The following is a 19,911-nucleotide window of genomic DNA, read 5'->3' as shown; positions in this document are numbered from 1 at the left end:
GTGTTCAAATTCTGACGCCTCGTCCTGCTGATGTGAATCCATTGCTTAGTGGAATCAGAAATGTTTTCCCCCGTGTGTGTCACTTCCGGTTTCCAGCTAGAGGCGCTGTTTTAAACCGGATTAACTAGGTAAGCAGAGTTGGATCATTATTAACTGGTTTTATTTTCTAATATCTTCCTTTTATTCAATGAAAATATAAAGTTTAGGAATATTACTATATAAGCACTTCAACGTGTTTAAAATGAAAGATGCCCTTTAACTTTCACTAGAAAGGCAGATACCATTATGTTGTTAGTGTCTAAACAAGATAATCAATGTTAAACATGATGGCTGAAGCGGAGCATCAGGCTCTTCTCAGATAATGACATGAGTGTCGATGTACTCGTAACGGATCGCAATCGACAGGTTGCAAAGTGGGTCAGAGAACAACTTGGACCACAAGGAACAAGGCACTTCTATGATGTCTGGCGTTGTGGAAAGGGTAATATTTTAACATGTGTCACTATTACAGATGTAAATCACAATTTTCATGTTACGGTTTAAATGCTCAGTTAGTTTCTTTTAGGAATGCACAATATTTCTTTATGACTTTTCTAGGTTTGGCCAAGAAACTGGACACTGTCAGCAGAGAGAGCGGTTGTGAGGATTTGGCGATGTGGAAGCAGTCCATTGTTAACCACCTCTACTGGCCAGTAGCATCCACACCCGATGCAAATCCAGATTTAATGGAAGCTAAGTGGAAATCACTGGTGAACCATGCACAAGACATTCACAAACATGGAACACAACTGTTCCCATCTTGTCTCCACCCTCCACTGGTAGGACAGGGCCGGAACAAACAATGGCTAATTCCAGGTAACTGATGGACACACCCTAGGAGAAGTTCTATAATTATGTGTGATTTATTTCAATGTATCTTTCGGTGACCGACAGGATCAAGTTCAACAGTTAAACTGGAACAAGTAGCGTGCCGGCCATTGTTTGTGAAAGATGTCAGACAGCTGTCACCACAGCATCAGACATATTCACTTGAAGCATTCCATTCCCTGATCCTGAAATTTGCACCGAATCATACGGGGTTCACGTACCTGGGCATGTACACAAGGCAAGTATTATTGAGTGAGTGTGTGTGTGTGTGTGTGTGTGTGTGTGTGTGTGTGTGTGTGTGTGTGTGTGTGTGTGTGTGTGTGTGTGTGTGTGTGTGTGTGTGTGTGTGTGTGTGTGGACTTGTGACCATGTTTTTTTTCCCCTGATTTTCTATTTCACATTGCTGCATGCTGCTCTTCATTATAACAGCAACGGCAACAGAGACATCGCCAGAACCAAGGCCGGTGTGGACAGATATGCAGTGCGCTATCCACGCTTTAAAAAAGGTGGATGGTCTGTGCAGCCAGTCAAAGATAAACCGACTTATGGTAAATGTTTTTTTTTGTTTACTAAATATTCAGTTTATATATAACTGATTCTTACATTGTTTTGATCACAGAGTATGCCACAACACTACACAGCAGGCTGCAGGAGATCCACAAGAACCCTCAGCTACTGAGCTCCTCAGTAACTACAATGAGGGCTGCAGATCCTGGACCCCCGGTCAGTTCTGTGTGACCGAGTAGAAAAGCACAAGGCTGTTGGGCAGTACATCAGTAAGTCAAGGTTTTCAAAACGGGTAGATTTTAAATTCATTGTATTAACCGAAGTTTTTTTTTGGGGGGGGGGATAATTTGCAGAGTTGAGTAAAAATTCCAAATGTACTTTTAGAACTTGTTACGGTCCCTGTAAGTTTGCTCCAGCCTTCTGGTCATGCTGCTGCAGTTTTCTCTCGTTTCCCTGCCATTCAGCCCCAGTCACAGCTCCAGTTCTGCCACTCCTCCTCCCAGCCGGTTCATCACCAGAACGAGAGCTGCACCTAGGAGCAGCAGCAGCAGTGCTACGTCACCCGATCAGCAATCATCCTTCACCTCCAGTACAAATTCATGCTGCAATAAATAATCTTTGCATTAACTTTGATTTTCAGAACCCCAAACCATCATAACTTGACCTCAGAGACCAGTCTCCAAACTAGGAGGTTCATCTATAAGACAAGATGATTTGACTGTTTAATTAGAATCCACCTGCAGAATTCTCTGTGGATCTTTGACCTGCTTCCAATCAATACATCTGGCAAAGTGTCACAGCTACAATGAACTCAAAGCTAATGGACTCTTCATCCTGTTTGAAGCAGAAAATAGAAGAGAGGAAAATATGTGATGCTTCTTTCAGAGCAGAGGAGAACACAGAAAAATGGGTCGCTACTCCTATACGTTCTCACCTTCTATCAGTCTCACTCTTGACCGCTTGAACCCTCCTTCCCTTCTGATTTTCTCCTACTACCTGCTCCTTTTTCAGTTTTGTGACTCATACAGAGCTCTGCTTAATGTCACTGCCCTCCTTTCCTCATATCACTTTCTATTCCTTCCACAGAACAAATAAGATGAAGTACAAGGCTTCTGCTATTATTCGATCTGCCTCGCCAGCTTCCTCTTAGATTCACCCTGCAGTAAATAACTGGTGGGGGAAAAAATAAATTAAAATGTCTTTTCATGAGGTAAAGAGTCTCTTTTGGTTTCAACGATGATCTAACCTGCATAAAGATTAAAGACTTCTTTAGAAATGTTTTTCTTGAGAAACTGACCTCACTACTTCTATGTGCTCTTTGATGCCGAAGTCTCTGTTCTTTTACCTGAAATCCAACACTCAGGCAAGTCTTTTAGCCAATTTTACAGCATGAACTATGCTTAATGGCAGTAACAAGCCCTGAGCTGGGAGAAGTTAGTTCAATAGTCCCTCACAACAGTGCTTCATTGCTATTGGCTGAAAAATCAATATAAGACTAAGATCGAGCAAAATGGTTCCCAAAGATGGCAAAAACAGTGTTTTGTGCAAACAGGCTCACAGAGATAAATATGGACAACACGTGGAAATAAAGGGCTCAGATTTAATTAATCAATTCAAATTTTAACTAATTTAGTCATCCCAGCTCAGCTCACGAATATTGATCTCACAACTATGAGGTTTGGATTTTAGTTCACTCTGACAGGAAGAGCCTCTCGGCGACTTCAGATCAGTCACATGACCAGTCTGTGATTTGAAAGATCTGGAGTCTTTACATGGGTGCACTTCTCAACATGATTAACTTCAGCAATTAAAACAGCAGACATAGTTTATTTTAGAAACAGCACCTTAGTTAAAGAGCTTGTTCACTGTGAAACCGTATAATTCGTGTTCTTTTTAAAATATAACCGGTCACTCTGAATTGCACATGCATGCTAAACATGAACGTTTACTTTAGCACTCATCGCCTTAGCTGCAGAAAGCAAATAGACAGGAATATGGTCCAGTCAAAAAGTCAGTCCCTCTACATCATAGAGAACCTTAGCATTCATGGTCCTACCCACCTTGGCTTGCATAATGAGATACCCTCAGAAATAATAAGCTGGCCAAAGTAAGAAATACAGACCACAGATGTTCAGACATGGAATCTCCTAACCATGCATGGAGAGTGCATCCCAAGTCCAGCATTCTGAGACTGTACACTAGCTGTAAGGAAGGAGGCCGAGGACTAGTGAGTGTGAGAGCCATTGTCCAGGATGAAACAACCAAGATTCATAAGTACATCAAGGACAAGGCCCCAACAGATGACGTGCTCAGTGAATGTCTCAGACAATGGCAAACAGAGGAGGTAGTGCTGTAAATACCATCGTGGGAGTGTTACGGCTGGAGCCTTTTTGTGTTGTGATTTCATTTTTTTGTGCATTTTATGTTGCATCTGAGGAGCCTGCCTGCAGACTATGTTGGCTCACCCTTACTCCTCCCTGCACCAGCTGAGCTGGGTTTTCATCAGCCGCAAATTGTTTAAAGGACCAGCTGGAGCTCCTCACCAATGGGGACAATAGTGCAGAGCTGCCTTTCCTCTGGTCTGTTGTCTCCCACTTAGAACTTCGATATTGTGCTCTTACTGTTTGAACCTGTTTTGGTAAAAGTGGATTTAGATCCGTGGTGGTTAAAAGAATAATAGTCATCTTTTCTGAATTAAGAGAAAGTAAATAAAACCTTTGTTAATTTTCCTTTGTGTCACGCGTCCTCCATGTTACCCCAGTCCCCCTAGACACCTGGTTGTAACATATGGGGGCTCGTCTGGGATCATTAAGTACCCTTAAACTGAGGTTGGATGCGTGATCATTTGTGTGTATCAGTGTTTTACCAGTTATGGCTACTTTTGATTTAGCGCAGTTTGTGGAGGCCCCATCCCGTGGACTGATTGGTGCCTGTCGCAAGCGGGATCTGCTGGACGTGGCGGATCACTTTGGATTTCAGGTGGACAGCTCAATGTTAAAGGTGGAGCTGCAGGAGGTGGTAATCAGTGGCTTGGAGGACTTGGGCCTGCTTACTCGGCAACAGGCTGCCTCGCCTGCGGAGGCCCGTGTACATGCTGAACCTCCCCTGGCGACCCCGCCCCCTGTCAGCCCTGCAGCACCTGATGACAGAGACAGACTGGTTACAGCTGCTGGAGACGTGGACCCGGCTGACTCTGATGAGGACGTGACTCCAGCCGAATTCAGGCTGAGGATTGAGCAACTCCGTTTGGACGCTGAGGACAGAGCCACAGATCGATAACTGAAGTGGCTGATATCAAGAAATCCTACCAATGGCTAGAAAGAGCTGGTCTGAAGGACAGCACATAGGCAGTCATCATGGCTGCACAGGAACAAGCCCTGAACACCAGAGAAACAGAGGCCAAGATCTACTACACCAGACAAGACCCAAGGAGTAGGCAATGCAAAGAGGCCCCTGAGACAATCCACCACAGAACTACAGGGTGTAATATGTTGACAGGAAAAGCAAACATGGAACGCCACAACCAAGTGGCTAGCAAACCAGCCGGACATAGTGGTGGTGGACAAACAACAAATGACAGCCGTTGTGGTTGATGTGGCAATACCAAGTGATGGCAACATCAGGAAAAAGGAACACGAGAAACTAAAGAAGTACCAGGGCTTTTAAGAAGAACTTGAAAAAGCCTGGAGAGTGAATGCATCGATGGTACCCATGGTCATCGGGGCACTCGGAGCAGTAACCCCCAAACTGGAGGAGTGGCTAAAGCAGATCCCAGGAAAAAGATCAGACATCTCAGTCCACAAATATGCAGTTCTAGGAACAGTTAAGATACTGCTCAGAACCCTCACGCTCCCAGGCCTCTGGTAGAGGACCCGATCTTGGAAGGATGAGACCACCCGCGGAGGGTGAGATGGGAATTTATATATATATATATATATATATCAAATCAAATCAAATACATACATATATATATATATATATATATATATATATATATATATATTATAGACATATAATGTATTTTTTTTCGCTTTCACTTTAGCTTATAGCATAAAACACAATAAGTGAATGGATCCAACTAGTATTGAGGGTAAAAATGTGCAAGGCAGCCCCAAAGAAACCTGCATCCATAAACACAAATGCACACATTGTTAGCTAACCAAACCACCATAACACACACACACACACACACACACACACACACACATACACACACACACACAAACACACACACACACACACACACACACACACACACACACACACACACACACACACACACACACACTGATCAATACTGAGTGATTTCAAGGACTTTTTTTTTTACTTACAATACATTTTTGGGTGGAGTATCTTTTTAAGGTGAATCTACCTTAACCACAAGTCTTATCAATTGCAAATAATCCTTGTTTTGTTTCTCTTGATGATAGCAAACAAAAGCATCTTTTTTCAAACATGTTCTCTCTCGCTCTCTCTCTCTCTCTCTCGCCCCCGTCTCTTGTGTGTGTGTGTGTGTGTGTGTGTGTGTGTGTGTGTGTGTGTTTCACATCCTTCAGGTCTGCCAACACTGACCACATTAATATTTCAGTGATGAGGTGGAACAAAGTGTCTACTGTACAGGACCACCATAACAGACTTACTCATTTGGATACAAGACACACACTCTCAGATGGACATTAAGACACATGCATACCCGTGCAATATGCACTCATACACACTCATCACTGACACACAGCTTGTAGCTGGAGAAGAATTGTAGCTGGTATTAAAAATTGATTAGCTGTCATGGTATCATTTTCCCCCAAGGTCAAGTCGCAATCTGCACGTGTGCTAAATCCAGCCTGCTGAGATGAAAGAGGGCAGGGAAAAAGACTCCTATGTCAGTCAGACTCTGAGTAGAGAATAGATGTGGAGATAAAAGAGAAGGAAGCACAGATAAGATTTATACATCCTTTAGATAAGAGATCAGTTGTAGATAGAGACTGGAGACTAAAAGCAAAAGAAAGCTTCCTCTTTCAGCCGTTGTAGCATTCCTTAGAAAATTCCCCATCTGTCTCCAGATGAGTTGAACTGCATGTACATCAGGTATGACAGAGAACTGCAAATGAAGTGACAGCTTAAAGAAGGATGTGTAAGCCCTGGGGCCAAATTGTGACATGTTCATGTGTTTCACACCTGGAGGAGTCTGTGAGACGTGCAGAGGCTGAATGCTGTCAGTATGGGGAGAGATGGGAGGTAAAAGTGCAAATTTGCACACACTATATTTAAAATGTAATAAAACACTATACAAAGAATTTTAAAAAGCCAATTAGCTGCTTATTAATACATTATTTCAGTTGAATAATATTAAAAAAAATATTCACGTCGTCGTCTTCCTCTTATCCGGGTCCGGGTCGCGGGGGCAGCATCCCAACTGAGGAGCTCCAGACCGTCCTCTCCCCAGCCACCTCCACCAGCTCCTCCGGCAGGACCCCAAGGCGTTCCCGGACCAGATTGGAGATGTAACCTCTCCAACGTGTCCTTGGTCGACCCGGGGGCCTCCTGCCGGCAGGACATGCCCGAAACACCTCCTCAGGGAGGCGTCCTGGAGGCATCCTGACCAGATGCCCAAACCACCTCAACTGACTCCTTTCGATCCAGAGGAGCAGCAGTTCTACTCCGAGTCCCTCCCAAATGTCCAAGCTCCTCACCCTATCTCTAAGGCTGAGCCCGGCCACCCTACGGAGGAAACTCATTTTGGCCGCTTGTATCCGCGATCTCGTTCTTTTGGTCATTACCCAAAGCTCATGACCATAGGTGAGGATTGGGACGTAGATCAACCGGTAAATCGAGAGCCTGTCTTTCTGGCTCAGCTCCCTCTTCACCAAGACAGATCGGCTCAGCGTTCGCATCACTGCAGATGCCGAACCAATCCGCCTGTCGATCTCCCGATCCCTCCTACCCTCACTCGTGAAAAAGACCCCGAGATACTTAAACTCCTCCACTTGAGGTAAGACCTCTCTCCCGACCCGGAGTTGGCAAGCCACCCTTTTCCAGTCGAGAACCATGGTCTCAGATTTGGAGGTTCTGATCCTCATCCCAGCCGCTTCACACTCGGCTGCGAACATACCCAGCAAGAGCTGAAGGTCAGAGCTGGAAGAAGCTAGGAGGACCACATCATCCGCAAAAAGCAGAGACGAGATTCTCCGGCCACCAAACTTGACACATTCCACACCACGGCTGCGCCTAGAAATTCGTTCCATGAAGGTAATGAACAGAACCGGTGACAAAGGGCAGCCCTGGCAGAGTCCAACCCTCACTGGGAACAGGTCCGACTTACTACCGGCTATGCGGACCAAACTCACGCTCCTCTGGTAAAGGGACTGAATGGCCCTTAACAGAAGGCCACCCACATCATACTCCTGGAGCGTCCCCTACAGGGTGCCCCTGGGGACACGGTCATAAGCCTTCTCCAAATCCACAAAGCACAGGGAAAGATCAGAAAAGAAGCCAGAGCTCAGGAGGAAGGGCAACGGATGTGGGGAGAACTGGGGGTGTTATGGCAGAGCGTTAAACATCTTCATTTGGACAAAAACAGGGATGTAAAAGGAGACTTGACAGACACTCCGTGTGATGAAGTGGTAGGGATGATTTCCCATTCGTCCCTGTAATTTATTTCTGTAGTCTTGGTTGGGCAAACTCCCATGCCCCCTCCATCACACTTGCAAGGGTATAGAGCTGGTTTGCAGTTCCACGGCCATGACGAAAACCACATTGCTCCTCCTGAATTTGAGATTCAACAATCGATTGGACCCTCCTCTCCAGTACCTCAACTCTCCGCTTCCGGTCGGCAACAAGATGGTGCCTGTGCTTGGCTTAGCCGCAGTCACCGGCCACTTTTTCAAACTTTTCTCCACTAACCTCCTCTTTTCCACCTTGCTCCTGTCTGCGATCCTCTTCAGTAGTGTCCCTGCTACCATCTCCTATGATCGTCAGACTCTTTTGTCCTTCCGTTCGTTCACGATCGCCCAAGACGCACAGAGGACGTACCATCCTGTTTGTTTACCTGAGTGGCGCACCGGCCCGGGACCAATCGACAGTCCCGAGCTGCCCGCCTCTGGCTATGTTTGTCCGGTCCCGGGAAAACGTCGGAGGAAAATAGGTAAACGAGCAGGAATCCAGGTGAGAATAAGACTTCTCTTAAAGCGTGGTTTATCTCGTAAACATCGGCACAATCTTCTAGCTTCTTGTCCTTTGTTTGGTGACCTGAGCGCCACTTCCGCATTTCCGCCAGGCCGCGTTGCAGCGCGGTTCATCCGTCCACGTTTTTTAAGGTTGGTTTATCCTCATTCCTCAGTGGTTTCTCCTCCTGTTCCTTCCATAAGTGGTTTTTATAAACACCGTGGATCTAACCCTGCTAATTTATGTCCAATAACTCCAGCTGTTTCTGTAGTTTCTGATTCCTCCTCCTCACTCAGCATGGCTCTGTTAAATTCCCGCTCTGTTAACAATAAGTCTTTCCTGCTCAATGATCTAATTCTCTCTAAAAACCTGGATTTTCTGTTTCTGACTGAAGTTTGGCAGAAAACATCTGATTATTCTGGTCTGCTTGAACTCTGCCCGAGTGGTTATTCTTTTCTAAGCCAGCCCCGGGGTTCTGGTCGTGGTGGAGGCCTAGCTGTTGTTTTCAGAGACCATCATCCATGTAGCTCTACAACCTCTGGTCACTGCTTCCTTTGAACTGCAGGATTAAAGTTGGGCGTAAGGACCCGTTCTACTGTGCTGTGGTCTATCGTCCACCTGGTCCATACAGTTTTTTCCTTCAGGAGTTTAGTGACTTTCTATCCTCCACTGTGAAGCTGTCCAGACTGGTGATTGTTGGTGATTTTAACATCCACGTTGATGATCCCTCTGATCACTTTGTCATGAATTTCTCCAGCCTTATGGACACCTTTGGCTTTACTCAGCATGTTTCTGGCCCCACACACACCAGGGGGCACACTCTAGACCTTGTATTTACCCTGAGTCTAAATGCTGACAGTGTTTGTCCTGAGGACGTTTATATTTCAGATCACCAATGCATTCTCTTTAACTTAACAGTTTCTGCGTCCCCACCTCCTGCTCGCCGTATGGTTAGTTCTCGTTTTCTTAATGAGAGCACAGCTAGCAATTTTTTTGCTGCTTTTGATCCACCCTGTTCTTCTGATAACCACCCAGATTCCTTAACTTCTCAGTTTAACGAGCACTGCCTCCATTCTGGACAACATCTGTCCTGTTCGAACCAGATCAGTTCCTGCATTGAACCCTACTCCCTGGTTTAATGACAGCCTTCGCAGCCTGAAGCGCCAATCTCCTCCAGCTTCACTGGCTGCCAGTCAACTTCAGGGTTCATTTCAAGATCCTGGTTCTGGTCTATAGGGCCTTACATGGACAAGCACCATCTTACATTGGTGATCTTCTTAGTCCCTACACCCCCAGCTTGTCCCTGAGGTCCAGTGACCAAAGCCTACTGGTTGTGCAGTGCACCAGGCTAAATACCAAAGGTGACAGATCATTTGCTGCTGTGGCCCCCAGACTCTGGAACTCTCTCCTCCTGAGCCTGAGATCAGTGGACTCAGTGGTCTCCTTTAAAAAGCAGCTGAAGACTCACTTGTTCAAGCTGGCTTTTGGATGACCTTCTTCAACCCCTCTCTCTTTATTCTGCTCTCCCCACCTATTCCACCTTCCTCAGGATACACTGATTTCCCTCTTTCCTATTCACTCTCTCTCTTTCTTAACATTTTTTCTTTTAAATCCCAATTGCCTATTTTTGCTCATTTTAAATATATTTTTCAACATTTTCTAAATGCTTTTTTATATTTTTACATTTTTTTTGTTTTTGTGAAGCGCCTCGTGATTTTTATCTTGAGAGGCGCTATAGAAATGATATTTTCTTCTTCTTCTTCTTCTTCTTCTTCTTCTTCTTCTTCTTCTTCTACCTTGGAGTAGACCTTTCCAGGGAGGCTGAGGAGTGTGATCCCCCTATAGTTGGAACACACCCTCCAGTCACCCTTCTTAAAGATGGGGACCACCACCCCGGTCTGCCACTCCACAGGAACTGCCCCCGATGACCACACAATGTTGCAGAGACGTGCCAACCACGACAGCCCTACAACATCCATAGCCTTGAGACACCCAGGATGAATCTCATCCACCCCTGGGGCTCCGCCGCTGTGTAGTTGTTTGACTACCTCAGCAACTTCTGCCCCAGAGATTGAACAGTCCATCCCCAGGTCTCCCGGCTCTGGCTCCTCCTCGGAATGTGCGTAGGTGGGATTGAGGAGCTCCTCAAAGTATTCCTTCCACCGCCCAACTATAGCCCCAGTTGACGTCAGCAGCTCCCCATCCCCACTGTAAACAGTGTGAGCGAGTTGCTGCCTTCCTCTCCTGAGGCGCCGGACAGTTTGCCAGAACCTCTTTAGCGCCATTCGATAGTCTTTCTTCATGGCCTCACCAAACTCCTCCCACGCCCGAGATTTTGCCTTGGCAACTGCCACTGCTGCACCCCGCTTGGCTATCCGGTACCTGTCTGCTGCCTCCGGAGACCCACAGACCAGCCACGCCCTGTAGGCCTCCTTCTTCCGCCTGACGGCTCCCCGAACCTCTGGTGTCCACCAGCGGGTACGGGGGTTGCCACCACAACTGGCACCGGCCACCTTGCGACCACAGCTAGCAACAGCCGCCTCAACAATCGCAGAGTGGAACAAGGCCCACTTGGAGTCAATGTCCCCCACTGCTCTCGGGACGCGGTCAAAACTCTGCCGGAGGTGGGAGTTGAAGACCGTCTTAACAGGTTCTTCTGCCAGGCGTTCCCAGCAGACCCTCACTATGCTTTTGGGTCTGCCAGGTCTACACGGCATTTTCCCCAGCCATCTGATTCAACTCACCACCGGGTGGTGATCAGTTGACAGCTCCGCTCCTCTCTTCACTCGGGTGTCCAAAACATACGGCCGCAGGTCAGATGATACGACTACAAAGTCTATCATCGACCTGCGACCTAGGCTGCCCTGGTACCAAGTGTACTGATGGGCATCCTTATGTTCGAACCTTGCACCTTGATGCACTCTTTGTTAAAAAGCCATATTCTCACACCATTGGCTTTCAATTAACTGCTGCAAGTTATAGAAATGAAAGTAAAGCACAGGACTGGGGAGGGAGGAGAGGAGCACAGGAAGAGAGAGGAAGAGAGATGTGGATCTAGTGACCCGTAGAACGATGAAGCGTTTCACCATTTGACCAGTTCTCCAAAGAGATTTGTCTGTGCATCTGTGTGTGTGTGTGTGTGTGTGTGTGTGTGTGTCTGCACGCTGCGTGAAACAAACCTCCACACTAATTGGTTTTTCAGTGTGTGCTGGCTAAGCTTACAGAAGAGAAATGTGATCAAAGGAAATTACAGGTTTTCTTATTATACTGGTGGTTGAAAGTCCAGTTATTCAACATAAAATAATACATAATAAAACCATTTGATGGGTGTAAAAATTTTCTCTACATTTTAATAAAAAATAATGGCATTGATTCATGTATTCACAATATGAGAAAGCAGCTGAAATAAATGTAATCAATATGATTTATTTTATTGATGGGATTTCTTTGTAATCACTGAAATAAGAGGCTGCTGAGACTGCTGCTGCACTGCGGCTGGTTGCAGGATGCCACATGACAATGATTGATGCATACGCTGTAACTCTGTTGTTGGCAACTCCTGCTATTTCTTTCACCACCACCAATAACTGTCATGGTCTGCATCTGCGTCTCCCCTCATGTGTCTCCTTGTGTTCTCCATTCGTCTCTACGGTCCCCTGTTGTGTATCCTAGCGCCCTCTTGTGTCATTGTCTACGTCTTCCTCATGTGTTCCCAGAGCTGCAGCCCCTCTAGGTTTTCCTTCCCCCCCAGGTATCTCCCTCCAAGTCATGTGCTCCCCCGTGGTCCTCATTAGTCACTCCCTTTTGTTTCTCTTTCTGTGTTCCCCAGATCTACAGCCCTCCAGATCATCTCTCCCAGGTCCTGTGTTCCTTTCTTTCCCAGTCACCCCTCTGCAGTTTTTATAGTTTCAGCTTTTCATTTTATTAGTCTCTTTAGTGTGTTTTTCCCACCGGTGTTTGTAGTTTTCCTTCCCCTTAAAATATTAGTTACGTATGTTGCTGCTTTCCTTGACTTTAGGTTTTTACTCTTTGGTCATATTAGTTTCTTCCCTGATTAGTTAATTGATTTCACCTGGTTCTCTCCCCACACACCTACAGCTCATCTGCCTCCCATCATGCCCCAGTGTATAAAGCCCTGTCTGTGTCTCATTGTCTGTTCACTTGGGTGTCCAAAACATACGACCGCAGGTCAGATGACACGACTACAAAGTCTATCATGCGATTGTTTGTTTTGCACCACCCTACAGGGTACTACTATAGATCATTTTTTACTGTACATATTGTATATCATATTTCTATTTCACCTGTTCCTTTGTCTCTCCTACTGCTTTGAGTACATGACACAAGAATTTCCCCCGGGATAAATAAAGTTGTGCTTATCTTATCTTATCTTATCGACCTGCGACCTAGGCTGCCCTGGTACCAAGTGTACTGATGGGCATCCTTTTGTTTGAACATGGTGTTCATTATGGCCAAACTGCGGCTTGCACAGAAGTTCAATAACAAAACACCACTCGAGTTCAGATCAGGCGGGCCGTTCCTCCCAATCACACCCCTCCAGGTCATGCTGTCATTGCCCACATGATCATTGAAGTCCCCCAGCAGGATGGAGCACTATCTAGCACTCGTCCCTGGTACTCCAAAAAGGGTGGGTACTATGAACTGATATTTGGCCCATAAGCACAAACAACAGTCAGGACCCGTTCCCCGACCCGAAGGCGCAGGGAAAAAATTATTCACTGCAGACATATCATTGAATTAAATTTAGGGAGACAGAAATGAATGTAAATCGTCTTACATAGACTTTGGATGAATTTGTTTCTGTATAATCCAATAAATTCCAATAACCAGTGATTGCTTTAAATCTGTGTAACTCTAACAGATGGTTTCCTGAGTGCTAATACATACAGTGTTTAATTTTCTCGACCGATACGCACCTCCTCCTGCAGCTAGCAGCCTGAAATGAAGACTCCCAACAGGCTGATGTGATTAAAGGGAGATGAAGCTTACTGACAAAGCAACGTGTGCAGAAATAAGGAGTGTTTAAGTTACAAAACAGATTTATAGACTCATAATAGTAAAAAAATGAAAAAAAAAACATCCCACCCTCCCTCCTCTCACACACCTGACCTACGCAGGCTGATTTCCCCTGGCTTTGGATGTAATGTCTCCAACTGTTTTCTGCCACATTAACACCAGAGAGAACTAACTCTCCATTACATTTACAGACTAGCCTCATGCATCCTGCTATATCACACACACTTCCACCAGGAGCGTTGCTGCTTCCTTGACAGTTTTCCTTGTACGTGGTAATCCCATGAGATTGTGAGCCTGTGTGTGTGTGTGTGTGTGTGTGTGTGTGTGTGTGTGTGTGTGTGTGTGTGTGTGTGTGTGTGTGTGTTCAGTGGGGATGACATTTTAACTAGAGAAATGTTGCTTCAGCCATTTTCTCCTTATATGTCTGCATGAGTTTGTGTGAGCATGTATGTTGGACAGTAAATCAATGTGTACGCTTGAATTGACATAATAGATTTCACAACAAAAGCATGCCATACTCAATGATTGAAATGGTTTCCCCCAGATTTTATGACATATTCAGCATAAACTATTAGTTTAGTAATCTGTACTCAGAATTCATTAGTTCAGTTATTCCCTTCATTAGAATTCTCATTTGCCAAGTGGATGCAGTAAACTGTGGAATTGGTTTTCTCATGAAGCTAAAAAAAATCTTTATAAATGCTGCTTAAAGAAATAGTTTGGATGTTTTAATGTGTGGTTTATGAGTTGGTTGTTAATAATGAATATCTCACCTGTTGGTGCCTCTTTGAATGACCTCAGTTTAGAGAAATAGACTTTAATTCTGACGAGACGTAATTAGTCACACTTGGTTCCAAAATAGGCATACAAATCTTTTAATCTATAAATTTTATCTCAGTTTATTCTAATAAAATCTTACAAACCTCCCCGTCATCGCACATTTAAATTCTACAGTCATTTCTTTAATGGAAGAACACACCCTGTCCAAATCTCATATGCTGCAATAATTCTGTAATGGGAAGCTGACTTTTCTTTTTTTAGATTGGAGTTGTTTTATAGATGATCATAATATTTACGTTGTAACTTTCTTGGCAGACTGAATCTTTGTTTCTCTGACCTGAGGCTGTTCAAACAACTAAACCAGGTAAGATATTAACCGTTAATGACCTTCCCACAGAAAACTACTTCAACAAAATCAGATCTATCCCTTTATAACAGTCTTCATCAACTGTTTTCTTACTTTTTAATCTTTTTTGCAGACTTAGAATAAAACTCTTCATTTCTTCCTTCCTTCCATCCTAACTTCCTTCTTTCAACACTTCACCCTCCTCTCTTTTTCATTCTTTCCTTTTGTCTCTTTTCTCCTCTCCTACCTTTCTGCTTTCATTTTCTCTCATCTTCCATCCTTACTGCTTCATTTAACCTTCCATGTTTCCTTATTTCATTCTTTTTTACCTTTTTCCTTTACTTCTGCTCCTCTCTTCCATCATTTTTCTCGTTCCCTCCATCCTTTTGAACTTCCTCCTCGCTTTTGTATTCTCTCCTTTCTTATTTTCATTCCTTCCTCTCTTCCATCCTCTTTCCCTCCTCCCCACTGCTTCCCTCCATCCTTTCTTCTCTTTCTCTTTTCCTACCTTTTGAATCATTTCTTCCACTCTTTCCTTATTGCTTCTTCTTTTCCCTTCATGTTTTCCCCCTTTACCTTACTTCATTTTCCTTATTTGATTGTTCTTTCCTCTCTCTCCATTCCCTTCTTATTTGTCTTGCTCCATCCTTACCATTCTTTTCATCCTCCCAATCTTTCCAGTCAATAAAACTCATTTAACCTAAAGAGTCAAAAACATGCTGTGAGACACCCACGTGTTTGTTTAAAAACCTGTTTTCTCATAGCTGCTCCTGAACGCATCATAACTGTAGGACTCAAGACATTTAATACGAGACTGGGACTAAGCTTCAGAAATCCTACAACAAGTGCAGTGTGTGTTTGCATGTGTGTGTGTGTGTGTGTGTGTGTGTGTGTGTGTGTGTGTGTGTGTGTGTGTGTGTGTGTGTGTGTGTGTGTGTGTGTGTGTGTGTGTGGAGGTCAATATGTTTCTAGTGTTGATTTGGTTTCTGCTCACGAGTCGCTGACAGCATCATTTGTGTGTGAATATGGGCTTGAATCTGTCTCCATGACAACTGAGAGGACATCTGTCATGTCCATATGGAGCTACAGAGATGGAAACTCTGAAAGAATGTGGAAAAATGTGGAAAACCAGCAAAAAACACAGATCTAAAAATAAAACTTTATATTCTTCTGTGATCCAGAAAGTAAACACACGGTTGATTTGAATTATTCTGTGCCTTCTGGTCAAATGGCAAAATGTGTTTTCTTTTTACTCGGGATAAAGATTTATTATAAACAAATAGTAAAATTTGCAATGAGGGTATGCACTATTATTTTTACCTGAGTGGTTTTTGTCAGCCTGGATTAATTTCATTAAGAAATATTTCATTACAGATGAACTGGGAGGAGAAAGGATTTTTGTTGACATGAATGGGATGCAGTTTCTTGGAGCCTTGTAGAAAATAATCAATACACAGAAACAACATGTTTATTTTCTGATTTCTGCTTTTAGAAACTTTTTCAGGATTTCTGTTTGTTTTTGCATCCCACACTTATTTGTTTTCCAGCTGGGAGGACACACAAAGCCAGCGAGGCTCTGAGTCAAACTGTGGAGGAGGGGACACTAAAAACTCATTACATGGACGATCAATATTGCACACACTCCAGAGCTGAGTGTGTGCCTGGTCCCCTTTGCATCCACTACACACATGTGCCTTTCATCAACCTCTGGCAATGGTGACAGATGACTTTTGTCAGCCTGATATGTGTTACCGTGGTAACCATTAGGTTAGATTTTGGTATGGTACAACGGGGGAGACAGACGCACACACACACACACACACACACACACACACACACACACACACACACACACACACACACACACACACACACACACACACACACACACACACACACACACACACACACACACACACACACACACACACACACACACACAAACACACAAACACACACACACACAGTTAGATAAACTGCTGAAGGTCATGAAAAAATACTACAGCTCAATATCTCAAATAAATTAAATTCCTCTGAATACGGATATTTTTACTATAATAATATTTTTATCTCGGTGTCATTGTAATTTATAAGACAGTATCTTGTAGTATATAATCATCAGATTTTAGGAGTGCACAGATTTTGGTTTTTGAATGCTTTTACAGCTTTCTGACTCTTGCTCAGCTCTGATCTGCTGATACCAATTTTTGCAGATTTTTATGTTTTTTTAACTTGAAATTTCATAATCCTAGAAGTAAAACATTCCTCATGGAAGATCTGTTATAGCATCGATTAGAGCTTAGCAATGGTGAATATATAGAATGGGAAATAGTTTAGATTTGTTTTCTGCTTGCCAAAGGTGCATTCACAGATCAAAAGGGGAAAAATACCATTTAGACTGACTGATTCTCAATTAATTCAGTCATGCTGAATATTGGCCATTTCCATTTGCGCAACAGTACCTCTAATATATTTTACTGTTTAGTGTTTTAAATTACAGAAACATGATTCCAGAATGTATTTATATTAAATAAATAAATGCTTTTCTACAGAAATTAAAAACATTATATTTTTGTGGATTTAAGTACAGGGATCACAAGATTTAATTGTATATAATTATAATATAACAGCCTACAATAATTGTTTGGTGTTTGTTGTTTTCTGGAGCACATTTCTTAGGTGAAAATGACGATAGAAAACATTTTTTTTGTTTGTTTCTTTGCATAAAAACAACACAGGATCCTAGCCTAAAAATCTAGACAGACAGTAGCAGAAGCCAAATTATTTTGCTCTGCATGTCGGCCTACCTCTCCGTTAGAACCTCAGCAGCCCTGACCAGTCTGGTGGCATGCCAGTCACAAGCGCTCTATTGATTTGGTGGGCGGGATGATGCGACCGAGCGGAACAACTAAGATGGCGACGGCTCATTTGAAACTGCTATGGCATCAACTTTGCACTATTTAGACTTGTGCTTTGACTCAAGAGCAGATGTAGGTACTTATATCCTTCATTTAGAAAAAGGATGTCTTTGCATCATCCTCGACAGCTTATGGTGGTTGGCTGACATTCGTAGCAGTTGTTTGTTGTCCAGTTGCATGCAGAAACAGTTTGAAAGATAACTATGGATTAACTGAACTTTCCCTATGGGTCGTGGCCAGACTATATATTCACATAAGGCTTGCCAGAATAACAAAATCCTCAATCAGGACAGGAATTTAATGAAATGTCAGCAATGTAGGGAAGCTTATTTTCCAGCCCTTTTTCCAAAACACTCTCTTTAACCCTCTGAGGCTCAAAATGAGTTTTGATAAAAGGACGAACAACTATGTCCTTCAGGGGTACTTCTGAGTTAAAACATGCTCATGAAACACGTATGTAGAGTAACCAGGTAGGTAGGTTTTAACGTTGCGAATCTGCAACGCCTGCCTCCAGAGGGTTAATTTTTGCAACGTTATAAACAAGATGTCCTAACTTTTTAATGCAATCTCTTAAAAAACCAGAACCCTCACAGCTAGAGCTCTGAATGTTAATGGTCACTACGCACGCTAACACAACCTTTAACAAATAGCGCTGCTTGTAAATCCAGGAGAGCAATTTCCCCACTTCCTCTTTCTTCTGAAGGCTTTAAGTTCTGCGAGACTCTCTCCTCATCTCACATGAGCTGCTTTTCAGAGTTTTACCTACAGGTTTACAATTTGCAGCTCTGAAGAGCAGAAAAAACTCATCTTGGGCTCATGAATCTGTGGAGTTTTGATGTAGATTTATGATCTCTATCCTTTTAAAGAAACCCTTCTTTCAGTAGATGGTGTGATGATTGCTTCTAAAACTTTCTGGTACTTTTTCACCCCTCTGAGGCTGAATTTTTATGATGCCTTCAACTCAACCAGAATCCATCCACCTTGACACTGATGCATTGTAACAATGCTATGATCATGAACTTCCACGCTTCCCAAATGTGCCTTTCAGTAATTCTGGTCTATTTTCTGGACAACTGATAATCTTAAAGGGATCTACGTAAAAGTGCAGCAATAGTAGACTACATTTCAAAACTTCCAGTTACCTTTCCAAGTCCAGGATTATCTTTGATCTTATTGGCTGCACGGAGGAGGCAAGGTGGGGCAGGTGGAGGTGACTTCAACAAGGCAGAGCTGAAAGTTGTTGGGAACAGAGGCGGATCACATGACAAAGGTGAAGATGCAACTGGAGCTGAGACAGTCAGAGTCTTCTGCTTCTTCTTCTTGGATGCCAAGTTCAGCTTTTGGGCAGCTCTTAGAAAACAAGAGAAAAAAATTATTAACAGGATTTTTCTTAAGGTGCAGGAGATGTACGAACAGGAAAGATGGTGGTAAGTGTGGAGCTGTGGTTAAAGGTTTTTGAGATGAATTGTAATCATCACAAAGCTTGCTGCCTCAGTTTTGTTTTCAGAAACTCCAGGATGTTATTTAAAGTGACCAGATGAACTTGTGTCCCACACTCAAGTCCTCCTTTGCCATGAAAATAAACTCAATCACAAAATGTGCACAAACCACCACAACCGTCTTTTTAAGTTGATCCAGCTGTGGGATCAGGCCACCACCAGTGCAGAGCTTGCTCAGGAATGACAGCCGGCAGGTCAGAGTGCATCTGCACACGCAGTAAGGAGAAGACTTTTGGAGGATAGTCTGGTGTCAACAAGGAGAGTTAAAAAGCCACTTTTCTCCTAAGTCCCACTGAGGATTTATGATAAATCCTTAAGAGGTGAATGGACAAACATACACCCACAAATTCATGAAAAGTCTGAAAATAGCTGCCATCAGTCAAGATTGGGACCAGAAGTTTGTTGTTAGTTAGATAGATAGATAGATAGATAGATAGATAGATAGATAGATAGATAGATAGATAGATAGATAGATAGATAGATAGATAGATGATAGATAGATAGATAGATAGATAGATAGATAGATAGATGATAGATAGATAGATAGATAGATAGATAGATAGATAGATAGATAGATAGATAGATAGATAGATAGATAGATAGATAGATAGATAGATAGATAGATAGATAGATAGATAGATGATTGACTGACTGATTGATTGATTGATTGATTGCAAATCAGGGCTAACTGCAGAGGGATAAAAAAACAACATTACTGTTTGCAGAAACCTCCATAAAAGCCATTAAAATAACAAAACGCTTATAATTATACCTCAGTAACCATGGAAACACCTTA

The 19,911-nt window shown here is 43.4% G+C and overlaps 1 protein-coding gene across 3 annotated transcripts in view; it reads right to left on the bottom strand.

Annotated features, from left to right (window-relative positions):
• The window catches only part of kif26ba (kinesin family member 26Ba), a 135,915-nt gene that overhangs the window by 53,079 nt on the left and 62,925 nt on the right, over positions 1-19,911 (bottom strand). For all 3 annotated transcript variants that reach the window (XM_070554797.1, XM_070554798.1, XM_070554799.1), the window contains exon 5: positions 18,759-18,966. In XM_070554797.1, coding sequence (XP_070410898.1) covers positions 18,759-18,966 — 208 coding nt within the window. The remainder of the gene's footprint in view (positions 1-18,758; positions 18,967-19,911) is intronic.

This window comes from Nothobranchius furzeri, chromosome 9 (assembly GCF_043380555.1).
Source record: "Nothobranchius furzeri strain GRZ-AD chromosome 9, NfurGRZ-RIMD1, whole genome shotgun sequence".
NCBI classification, from domain to species: Eukaryota; Metazoa; Chordata; class Actinopteri; order Cyprinodontiformes; family Nothobranchiidae; genus Nothobranchius; species Nothobranchius furzeri.
This window is presented reverse-complemented; position numbering and strand designations above follow the sequence as displayed.